Source organism: Eutrigla gurnardus, assembly GCF_963514095.1.
Source record: "Eutrigla gurnardus genome assembly, chromosome: 2".
NCBI lineage: Eukaryota > Metazoa > Chordata > Actinopteri > Perciformes > Triglidae > Eutrigla > Eutrigla gurnardus.
The window spans coordinates 14,435,518-14,448,153 of NC_139916.1; the positions used below are offsets into that span (position 1 = coordinate 14,435,518).

The window sequence follows — 12,636 nt, forward strand, 5'->3', positions numbered from 1 at the left end:
ACAGTGACTGGTTTAGCAGGGATTATTAGATTTCCTGTTTCCTTGTATTTTAAACTTTGCCACTACTTTATGTGATAATTTACTCTAAAAATACAGAAAGGAATTAACTTCCCACCACAATACAGTTCTGTTTAGTCATATATAACTTTGCCTCACCCTAGAAATAAGCAACAGTGATGCAAGTTCACAATCTTGTACACCAAAACAACCAGAAGCAAGAACAGATTATCCTCTCACTCTGATGAAACACTTATCAGTCATACACTGTCAATAACCAAAGTATCTGCTGGCATTATTGATGATCATTTTAGTTGTTTTTTCATATGCATCATCTGTGACTGTCAATTATACTGTATAAATCCGTTATACTTCATATAGAAGCATCATGCAAATACTGTACTTGATCATGAAGCTCATGTATATCCATCAAGTAATTATTTAGAGAACGCCCCCCTACGCTTTCAGAACAGACGCACCTGCCAAAGATACAAGCGCATGCTTTTTAGGCATTTAGAGCAAACGCATTCAGTTTTTAATGTTATTTACTAACAATACCAAGAGGGATTCAACAAATGGTGCCTTAGGTGTAGAGTGCTTCATATCACCGACTTTTTGTCCACATTACCCAACAGGACTTGGCTTTTGAAGCAAAGTGCCTTTGGCTAAAGTCTGTTTTCTTCCCTCAGAGATAAAATTTAAATCCAGCACATGAATAATCAAGAGTATAGATGAAGACTGGATTGCTGTCATGGAAACACCCCAGCAGCAAACTAACAGTCAACGCTTAAGCTGTGGGCATTAAGGTGAGAAACGGGGGGGAAGTGGACACCATTCCCTCTGGCGTCAACACAACGTGATTGAGAATTCCTGCTGCTATCTTTTTGAAACAAGAGACAGACGGAACCAATCAAATCCTGTGCAGGTTAAAACGTGACTACTTTACTGAAATGGCTGAGACGAGGATGGACACCATCTATTCATGTGCCCAAAAACAAAAAGAAAAGTGATGGGAAATCATTAAGCATGAGTAATGAGCCTGTCATTCTTCTCCGACACGAGCTGACACTTGACGATGTCACGTCGAAATGAAATTATCCGCCGGACAGTAGCTGCAGCCTGCCACTCATCTGACAGACGGAAAGGTCGTTGGCATTTAAACCTTATCACGTCCTGATGTCACTTGGGAGTCGCAGAGGTTGTGAAGATCACATGGCAGACTTGAGTCTTAAGAGTTACAGGAATTAAGGTGTAAATTAGAAACCAAGGAGATGTCAGGACGCCTCGGCCACCCCCGGCTGTAATGGAGGAATGGAAATAAAGCGATGCTAAATCAGAATAGTAAGCAGTGTCTGTCGACAGCAGCAAGTCAGCAGGCAGGGAGGAAGTGCAGGGATATCACTTAATTGCTTGTCTGGTACATTTGTTAACATCATTACTGTAAGTGGTAATAGAAGATAAAGGAAAATTTCCACCAAATTCAAATCTGGATGCTCTTTGAATATTTTATAATCTTCATTTGATTTCTCTGGGTACTTTTATGGAAATGTCTTTGAGTTCAATTTGAGGAGTTGATCTGCATGTTCCACTCACTCAACCCCTTAAAGTTTTGATCTTGTCTCATAACCCAATACAATCTGGTATTGGTCATGACTTGGTCTCAGTTTAGGTGGTCTTGACGACAACTGGTAGGATGGTACCAAAACCTGGTATTAAACCGGTGCTGAATGATTAAAGATCGGAGAATTGCTCCGACATTAATGGTTCTATTGTCTGTACTTTTTAATGCTGTGGCGTAATTTATCATCATGCTGCAGCGTGCATCTCGGTGCTATGTTGGGGCTGAGCTCCTCCAACTACACACACACAGACAGAAGCACACACACAGAGCAATGCAGGGAGGCTGCGGTGCTGAGAGTGAAGTGAACCAAGTGAAGTGAAGATGACTACCACGACTATGCTCGTTACTGTACACCTGCTAGAAAAGAGCCAATACTTTATCAAAACACCTCAAAAAGCATATACGAGAGAAAAGCAAAGAGAGCGTTCCTATCATCTACAATGTCTAACAGCACTGACCTGACCCAGCAGCTCAGGCAGACCCAGCACTTGTCCAGTGAACACTCCCAAGCAGATCAGGATGGAGTTGAACTGACCAATAGAGCCTCGGATATGTCTTGGTGTAATTTCTCCCAAGTACATGGGGAGGGCGCTGAGAGCTATACCTGTAGAGAAAACAACAAAACAATATATAGCCAAGAAAAGGACAAAAGACAGATTTTTTGTTCAATATGATGCATAACTGGCCTCAACGCTCCAATGCTCTGACATCACTTTTTACCATACCGGTGTATCACAAGGGGGAAAAAAAGAAGAGTGTCTATGTATCCCTTTGTGTTTCGTTTACCTTGAAAATGTCTGCTTCTAAATCAGTTTTATCTTCCAACAGAAATGCACAGAGACTAAATGGCCTTAAACCCACACTGCCAGTATTGACCATTTTAAAGGTTTCTTTCACAGGTACATGTCATTGGAAACAGGATACTGTCATGTATGCTGTTTTTTTCGGTCATCATCTCTCTAGAATGTAGTGGCTTGCTACAGTTTTTTTTGTACGCTGCCTGGTAGATGAAACACTTACCAGAGTCCACCCCGATTATGAACCGACCGATGATGAGCATCTCAAAAGATTTGGCCATTTCACCCAGGGTCAGCAGCAGAGCAGCTATTACAGCAAAGCTGTTATTTAACAGCAAGGTTCCTTTTCTGAAGTCAAGAAGAAAATATGTTGGTCAAGAGCGAAACATCACGTATCAGGGACAGGTTAAAATGATCCTGTACAAACTTTATTCACTTCAGTTAAATTTGACAAATTTAACACAATGATTTTGTGATATATTTAAATAGCAGAACCAATCATGTGTGTGTTAAATCTAACTTCTGAAACATGTCTGTAATAACTACAATGATATAGCACTGAAGATAAAAAATAAAAAAAAAACACACAAAGACATTGTTTTTAAAACATGGAGGTCATAATATAAAGTGAAAAATGTAAAATGGCAAGAGTGGTAAGGTTACACCCCAAAATATTTCATGACAGCTTTCAGAAAGTTTTGTGAATGGACATTTCAATAAGCTGTTTTGAAGCAAAAAATGAGCAGAGGTTAAAAGGGGCTTTATAAAAAAAATTATTATGGCTGCAAGAGCACTAAGCAAGGGGTTGTGGTGTACTATTTTTCAGAGCCAACAAAGCAGAAAAATCAATATGTATTCTCCAAAGGAGGCTGTCTGTGACCAGTCAAGCTTTGGGTGGTCCTGTCTGAGGAAAAACACAATTAATGCATGATCGCCCAAGGGTCAGAAGTAGGATACTAAATTAATCAGGATGTGGGTGCAATGTCACCTTCACCACACTATTAGGGTGTGTCCTAATTCAGGATCTGTATTAAGATGCAGCCAATGAACACAGTTCCTGCAGAGGACCTGGAAGGATTTGATGTAGGGCAGGAACAAAGAAAAGGAGCTACAATCAGCATCTACCTGCCATCAGGAAGGATGGCTAGCATGATGGGCAAGGAAGAGCATTGTGAGAGTAGTGTTGTGTTTCATGGAGACGTGGCTACACAAGGATATCACTGACTCTAACAACAGCGTAGACGACTTCCAGACTGTACTGGCAGACAGGAAGTAACTTTTCTAAACAATTTCCTAAAGCATTAACTAAATTAGTAGCATTAATTGTAGTATATATAAATTTCATAAAAGAGCATGCGATGTATGGTGACTTATGAACCAAGAGGCTGAGCGAATGTACTGTATATTTAAGTCCCGTCAGTTCTGCAGATGAGGTGGCTGCAGAGGACCAGCAGATTAGAAAGTTAGAAGCTCATAAAGATGAAGTTATGTTGTTATTTTTCATATTCATAAAGACAATATGTGTGCTTTAAGAACCTATTGTTTACAGTATGGTCTCTCAAAGGGAAGCTCATGATGAAAGAGGCAGTAGAGAGACTCAAAGCAATTGCATAGGCTGCGATCCGGATGGAGCTGTTTTCATCGGGACTTTGTGGGGCTTTTTTTCTCACCAGCGTCCTCTTTTCTCAGATAAATAAACAGCAACGTCCGACAGCAGAATGACAGCTTATGGCAGAGGGCATAGAAACCAGAATAGAAAACAATCAATTGAGGCGACTTCTGACCTCCACTTATAAAAACGTCTGTGATGTGAATCAACACCGTTCACCCTGTTATCTGCTGAAAAAACTTTGGCTGACCCTTCTCTTGAAGAACAGAAAAATGAAGAAAGAGCGAGAAAACATGCTTCTCAATTCAACACTGGGACAGACAACTGGCTGCTATTTAACAACTCGTTAGACAGCATGCCCAGCTGGGTTGACCACCCTTCACGCCGCTTCCTCCTCAAGAGACAAAGATGTGCAAAGATGCTCGCAAGGAGTGTCACTATATGGAGGATGAATTTTAATGCTGAAGAACTTCCAGTTACAGCATCATCAAGACCACTATCAAGAAAACTTCCATTTAGCTTGGATCGCTTTGCAGGACACGGTGAAGGAAGACGCCTGAATCTGGATCAATGGCAACAAAATCCAGTCAGATTGTCAAATTAAAAGTGTAGGCCTATCCAAAAAAACAAGTAGTATCTGCTTCCTGCTGTTAGTTGGAAGCGTGTTCTCGTATCAGAGTGGCGATGGGTTTCGTGGAGTTTAAAGGGAAATAAAGTGATTACACTGGTCTGTCAATGTCTCAGTGCTCTTTATTTCCCATCATGCATCCACATTTAAGTGTGATCCTCTGAACTGAAACTCACGTCCCAGGCTGATACACTTGTAGGCAAAACACTGCTGTGCTACATGAACAGGACATGGAGTGGGTCGACTCACCTTCCGAGTAATTTGAGGAATACGGAGACGGAAAGCGCCCCAAGAAGGCCTCCGATGGAAAATATGGACACCGTGGTGGACCAGAGGAGGGTGGCTGTCTCAGCTGTAAGAGGCTTGTCATATCTCTCAATCCACGTCTTATTGTAGAAAGCTTTAATGTACTGCAAAACAAAAGAGATTAAAGTTATGGTCTACATTCTAAAAATCAGTTGAGCCTCTGAGACAGATTTGAAAAAAGCACCATACCCCCCCCTCCAACCAAACCCCTCCCCTCAGTGTCCGACCGACCTACCTACCTACCGACCTACCTACCGACCTACCTACCGACCTACCTACCGACCTACCGACCTACCTACCTACCTACCTACCTACCGACCTACCTACCTACCTACCGACCTACCTCCCTACCGACCGACCTACCTACCGACCTACCTACCGACCTACCTACCGACCGACCTACCTACCTACCTACCTACCTACCAACCTACCTACCTACCGACCTACCTACCTACCTCCCTACCTACCGACCGACCTCCCTACCTACCTACCGACCTACCTACCGACCGACCTACCTACCTACCTACCGACCTACCGACCGACCTACCTACCTACCTACCGACCTACCTACCTACCGACCTACATACCTACCAACCTACCTACCTACCTACCTACCGACCTACCTACCGACCTACCTACCGACCTACCTACCGACCTACCTACCTACCTACCTACCTACCTACACTACCTATCCATCTATCCATCCATCCCCACACTCTATATGGCAGCTCACAGTTGTGAAAATAAAATTAAAGTATCCCTGTATCCATGCGGTGAAACTCTGACGCACAGTGGAGGGCATGTCTCGTCTGTGCCAAGAGCAGATGTAGCCGTGGTAACAGACATTTCCATTGTCTGCTGTGGCTCTCAGGGTTGGCAGCCCCTTGCAAGTGTCAGGAAGAGGAGCTGTAAGTGACAAACTTGTTTCACATTAGACTGAAAAATCACTTTCAGTGTGACTTCAGAAAACACAATCATTCTTTCATTCTCGCTCCCTGTAAACCATCTCAGATTCAGCCAAAAGCCTCTAACCTTTGTTACAGCATTTGCTATAGATTAACTGTATCAACAATAATCAATAGAAAAGTGGTTTGTAAGAATTTGTAAGAAATGTTAAACCACAGACCGAATGTCAACAAGAAGAGCATCCCACTGTGTCTGAGCCGCCTGTCACCTTTAGTTTTCAGTGGAACTCATGGGACAACTAGGACGCCTTGGTCAGAAGACCTAAGCAACCTACTGTGACATTGGAATGGAGCAGGTCGGAAACATTCTCAGGCGTCTGGCCATGCTGGCCTCTATATGTAATTCAAAACACGTTGATTTGCATTTCAGTATCGTCCTCCAGAAAGCAGCATTCACCCGGGTTTATTCTATTATGGAATAGAGTAAAACATATTTATATGTACAGAAGTCATCTTTGCTGACATGAGCTTCCCTCTGCTGGACAACATTGGAATGCAACACACCTCATCACTTTGTTTCCTGCGTTGTGAATTCTTTCAGTTATTAAAGGCAAAGGTCTGAATGATCATGCTTTTAAAACATTTTTATTGAATAATGACATAAGTATAATGCTCTGTATGTATACAGTAAATGTATATATGTAAGGGAAAACACATACGGCAATGTGTATTGTATACCACTGTGTTTCTTTGTTTGATTTGTTTTAATGTAGACATTTTAGATCTTCCATAAATCCAAAACATGCTTCCTGCTTTCTTGTGTTTGAGTCAAAGCATTTAAGCCAACGGTACAAAGAGAGGACAGGCTGTCATGAGAGCACAGTTTGTTCTGGTGCAAATGTTTGGATGAATTATTATTTTGAATATGAGTATGCATTACTTACTTACTATTTTTCCTTTCATCCCTCTCCGCTGCTGTCATAACAATACTTCCCCTGCTTGAAGTCTTTATGTAAAGGAGCTTAAAACCTCGTTAAAGAAAAGAAATGTGCCTGATTTTCTCAAATCCCCCACCACACTGGGCTTGTAAACATGGTGGCTAGATTTCCATCACCTTGCCATTGATTTGGAGCAGAAAAAATGGATATTTGAATGGCAAGTGTTTGCTTTGACTGTCCATGCATCTGATCACATACTTGATGACTGACATCTTAAGAGCTAAAAAGGTTATTAGAATTTTATAGCCATACATTTTTAACACTGCTTTTCATATTGCCATTTTCACATTGGCTCGCAGTGTGAGGCACAATGGATGGGGAAACAGACTGTTGGTTTATCTTATATATGGAACTGATGGTGATTTCAGTGGGTTTTTATCAAAGGGGTTGAGACAACTTTTTGGCAAATGGGACATGGATAGGTTCTGTTTAAGTGAAGTCATTTATTTTACATTCCAGCATCGTTGTGAAAGGTTAAGACTCAAGAGGGTTACTTAAAGGCCAGCATGTCACTGATGCACCATGAAGCCTGAACTGCCCATAAGTAGGGTGTCACTGAGAAATGTAGGGGACATCAGGGACGTCATTCATCGACAGTGTTTAAACCACGAGGCTACTGCTACACCAGGCATGACTGAACAGAAATGGGTTTATTATGCAGAGAGAAGAAACCATCATTGCCCCCTTTCAGAGATAATAAGAGGCCAGAGGGACGGTTTAGTCAGAACACTCGGGACCTGTTTCATCAGTATTGGCACAGTGGTGCTCGTGATCTTTGGGATTCTGACCAGCAGCAGAATCTTAGCGGGCATCTCTTGTAAACATCTTTTTTTTGTTGTCATTTACCTACAGCTGGTGATGCATTGAGTGGAAATATATTGTAGATCATGTGCATTACACAAAAATATCTCTCTCACTTCTGGACTATAAATATTGCCAAGTTCAAGCACAGTTTCCACTCTCCCTTTCATCCTCCCAATGCTTCCTGAATTCACCAATCACTTCTAACCTTGCGATGTGGTTCACTGTGCACCTTATTAAAAGGAGAACCCTGCTGTGTCGTGACCGCATTATTATCTCATTGTTTCAGTGAAGGAATGCTAAAGAATGCTTTTTTTTTACCTACCCTACCTACCTACATCGATATATGTCAGCACATTTACTTTAAACAAGTTGTAAGCAGCACACAGCAAATACAGTGTAGTAGGATGAACCTAGAATTTAAATGTTTAGAGAGACATTCCTACTTACATTTTCATTCCAGTGTGTCAAATTCGGTAAAAACATGTTGAGCTATCTATGAGGAGTCGTCTGAGTGTAAGATGCAGTGGTGATTCCCTCAGATGGGTTCCTTTTGCGTCATACCATTAAAACACTTTTTTTGTTTTTCTGATCACATCTGAAAGTGGACGAGTTAAACCTTAAGAAAATATGTTCTCCCATTTCAGGCATGTTATCGCAATCATTTTAGATGTTTAATTTCTTTTCGGTCTGGCGATGCGTGGTCTCAGTGGTTTTCCAAATTATCTACTCTGCCTTTAAGCTAAGACAATATCACCATATGGAATTTAGGGCATCATACAATTGTAATGTTGTAATGCAAAACTATTTTTTGATTTCCGAAACAACCGTTCGGTATTTATTCATAAAACAGTGTTGAAATATTGAGCTTAACAGTAAAAACAGTGAAATATATTCAAGAGAAGAGAGTGACATTAGTCTTTCTTTGCAGCATTTTCTTTAAATGACTTGTCACAAATGTTATGTCGCTTACTTATCGCTGATGTCACGGGGACTGATCCATTATTTTAATTTTAAAAAAGCATCTCAATTAGCTTCTTACAATGCGATGGTTCTACAGTATATAAAGACAGCACTTTCTGGTAAAGCTCATGAGAGACTTCTGTATTATTATTTTTGTCTGTGTCTGAGCCCTTCTCACTGGATTTAAATGGCCTCAGTTGTAAAGTGTTATGTCACACACTGTGCAGCAATCTGGATGAAGCAATAGTTTAATCAAGATGTGGCAGTTGAATGGTTGTGTGCTTCTGTTGCAGGTCACCGTCAATAAAACCTTATCAAACCATACCCACGCAGTCCTGGTGAAGCAGATTAGCTCTTAAAATATACTCAGTGTCTTTTTCACATTTTAACTTCAACTTAATTATAAATTATAATGTATATCTCATGTTACAGAGAAATAATTAAAGCTGCAATAACGGTTTTGTTTTTGGTGATTTTTTTAGCCACGAGGGCAGAGAAATCAAGTTTTGAAAGTGACATATGATCACTTTAGCAGTTAACAGTTATTTACACGTACGGAGTCAGTATCTATCATCTTTTATAGTTGTGTTTCTGGTCACCTGTTAAATGTAAGTACTCTATCTCTCCGTTTAGCTCAGCTTTATTCTCCACTCCTGATGGAAGTATATGTCTCTTTAACTGCTAAATGTCTAATCTTTGATGCTGAGCAGGTAATGCAAAGTGTTTTTTCAGAGCATTCTCGCTGAAAATAGCTACCTGCAGCGACCAAAAAAAGTCTCTCTTTGGTCCTAAGCCATCAAGTTAGTGAGAAAATCATTTGGTGCTCCATGTGGATGTGCAACAGTTTGACTCACCAAAGCAGGAGCGTTGACCACAGAAAGGTTGTAACCATAAATGAAAGAGGACCCCAGGGCACCGAAGAAGGCTGCACTGAAAAGACAGCCTGTGACTGGCGGCTGGAGAGAGAACAAACATAACACACAGGTTCAGCAAACACACACGAACATGTTGTTGATCAACATCAAAGTCGGGCCAAATCCGAGGAAATTCAGCAGAGGACGTTACATTAACTGTAGGTGCAGGTATCTAGGCCGGGAAACTGGGTTATTCCCTTCATGTTGCCCTTGAGTGTGTTTGACTAAAGGTGCTAAAGAACTGCCACTTGATGGACAGTGATAACGGCAGCTGATACAGAGTTAAGTGAGAAGTGAAATATATATACAGTATGCTGTAGATCTCAGAAATGAATGAGAGTGAATGGCATTGTAAAGACACACAATAGATCTATTATTAGAAGAAGAATAGCTGTGAATATGTGGTGTCAGAACAAAAAACATGGAAAGACAAAAGTGTAAAGCAGCATGATATAAACAAAACACAAACAAAGATGATATTACAAAGAGAAATAAAATGGATTGACAAAGAGCTATGACACTGTATATCCATGACAACGTGGTCAGTATCGATGTTTGTTGCTATGGAACAAAGTGTTGGATAAATTAACCAGTTAACTCCTGCAACTATAGACAAAACTAGCAAACTACCAAATTTGCCACCATTGATTTCCATTTTATTAAGGCTACATGACACTTTTTAAATAGCTTTTCAGCTAGATGAAACTTAAAATGATGGTACATTGACAGGATGATCTAGGAGTGTTTTAGTAGCAAATTTCACAAATTATAAGACAAACTGTCCACATATTCAAATTTGTGAACAGATGATCCTGCAGCTATCAATGATAACTAATTCAATTTCATGTGTTAAAGAACTTAATAAGGCACTTACGGCTATGAGCGGGCTCTGCGTGGGATCTAGCGTGTTACATATGCAGTGGATAGCCTATAAAATCGGATTTGATTAAAGTACAGTACTTCCTGAAAGGTTAAAGGTTAAAGGTAAAAGAACCATGTGAGTGAAACATCTGAGTTTAACAGTTGGTGGTCCAACCGAGCAAAAGCTCAAGCTGAATAAATAGTTGGAAATAGGTTATTTTAGCACAGAGTACTTATTTCCAACAGTGATTAAAGTCGGAGGCAACCCACCCAACATTTAGCGCCCAGAGAGTAGTACGATGTAGGAGGTGTGTTAAATCTATGTTGTTTCTGCCCATTTGTCTTCATTCCATTATATAAGATGCTTGGAATATAACATTTTTGATATGTTTCCCAGTAGAGGCCTCCTTTTCCCATTTGCTACCACTTAAATAGCTGTAAGCAACAGCGTGTCTTTTAACTTGTTTCACATAATAATCAATTCCCAATAGTTGTCTTGAAGTGTGATCTCACGAAATTACAAAAACAACACGGCCGTCTGCCTCGGGAGGCTAAAGCATTGCCAATCAAGATTGTACGATCAAGTGCCGTAAGAAACTCAACAAGACATTTGCTATGCAGCGGCATGACCGAGCCCTTCATGGTTAAATGTGGTGCCAGGTCGGTGCTTACAGTGTCAGTTCCGGATTTTTTAGGGTCACATAGTAAAGCAAACAATGATGTGGTAATCTGTACACACAGATTGCTAAACCGAGCACACAGATTGGTAGGTGGAGCATCTGTAAAACTGTTTTAACGTCTGCACAAAATGAAATGACAATGAGCCAGCCAGTGCTGACCTTAAATCTTAATTGCTACGATACTCCTCTACACAGGTCATACATTTTATAATGGTGATATTAAATACTATATAGTCTTATAATTGTATATCTTGCTGCCCTGAAAGTGTATCATCCATGCACACGGACTGTTCAACCAATTTTTTTCCATCATTTAGTTTAGAAATGGTTTTGCAATCCCTGCACATGGTTAAGAAATTTGCATCATTTTTCATGTTTCATGTGACCCTGGGGGTGGGGGGTAAGTGGCAGTAAGTCCTGCTTGAACAATTAATGCATATCTCACAAAATAGCTACAGTAATATGACCTATGAATTCTAAAAATATTGCTGCTTTTACAAAAAGGCAAACATACATTAACAATAAATGTGTGTTACTGTGCCATTTCTTCTCTACTGGCTGTTTTTATTTTATTGGTCCTGGATGACATAATTACATTGATTTTTGTTCCAGTTTCAGCCTCCTTGATTTTTTTGAACAAAACATGTTTAGTTTTCCTCATAATACGTTTCATGAGGGCATGACTAAGCATGTCCAGGGGGGGAGTAGCGGTGTCTGCTTGTGGTAAGCCAATGAGACAGTATGAACACAGAGGCAGGCAGACCATCATTATATAAGCCTAATTGACAAAAAATGAGGAAAAAAAAGTAAATGCTACAAAGTGGAAACTAAAAAAACACACAACTTATTAAATATGTGCTAGAATGGAGAAAATAAAAATATAAAGAGCCAGCATAAGATGAAATGAAGCTCAAGGATCAAACTGAGGAAGAAGCCAGGTATGAATGTGATTAAACACCTCCTTGATATACGTTTTTCAGTTTATAAAGACACATAAATGCTTCAAAATTCATGGGATGGGTATTAACTGATGTATTTTATAAAAAAGAACAAAAGGTACAAATCTCTTAAGCTTGTGTTAACCCACAATGACCTGTTTTTCAGGCCTCTCACCAAAAGCCCACTCAAAAAGCCTGTTGAAACGGAAGTGGAAAATGCTGACAAATTCCTGCTGCCTTCTACCCCTTTAGGTGCCTGGTCAAGTGTGTGTGCCAATAGAACCATATAGATATAACTAAAACTGATTATCTCAGTTCCCTGATGTGAAGAGATGTGGAAAAAGATACCAATGATGAGTGAAAGCATTGGGTACCACCTTCACCAACAATGATACTTTGTGTTTTTGCCGAGTCGGCACAATTGTGTGGCTCATAAGACGGTGAAGTGACTGCAATGGAAATCACTACAAACTGCCCGGTTGTGTGTTATCTTCTAGGAGTGGTTTATCGTGGCGTAGTGGTCGGGCTGTAACGTTTGCGTAGCCACTTGCAGCGAGAGAATGTGATCGAGTGAGTGGCACGCAGCTCATAATGTGTTAGATGTCATCATTTACACAC

The 12,636-nt window shown here is 40.4% G+C and overlaps 1 protein-coding gene across 2 annotated transcripts in view; it reads right to left on the minus strand.

The window, feature by feature from the left end:
- The window catches only part of slc2a9l2 (solute carrier family 2 member 9, like 2), an 80,306-nt gene that overhangs the window by 64,192 nt on the left and 3,478 nt on the right, over positions 1-12,636 (minus strand). For both annotated transcript variants that reach the window (XM_084022839.1, XM_084022840.1), the window contains exons 3-6: positions 9,480-9,581; positions 4,902-5,062; positions 2,639-2,763; positions 2,077-2,222 (exon numbers count right to left, since the gene is read on the minus strand). In XM_084022839.1, coding sequence (XP_083878965.1) covers positions 2,077-2,222; positions 2,639-2,763; positions 4,902-5,062; positions 9,480-9,581 — 534 coding nt within the window. The remainder of the gene's footprint in view (positions 1-2,076; positions 2,223-2,638; positions 2,764-4,901; positions 5,063-9,479; positions 9,582-12,636) is intronic.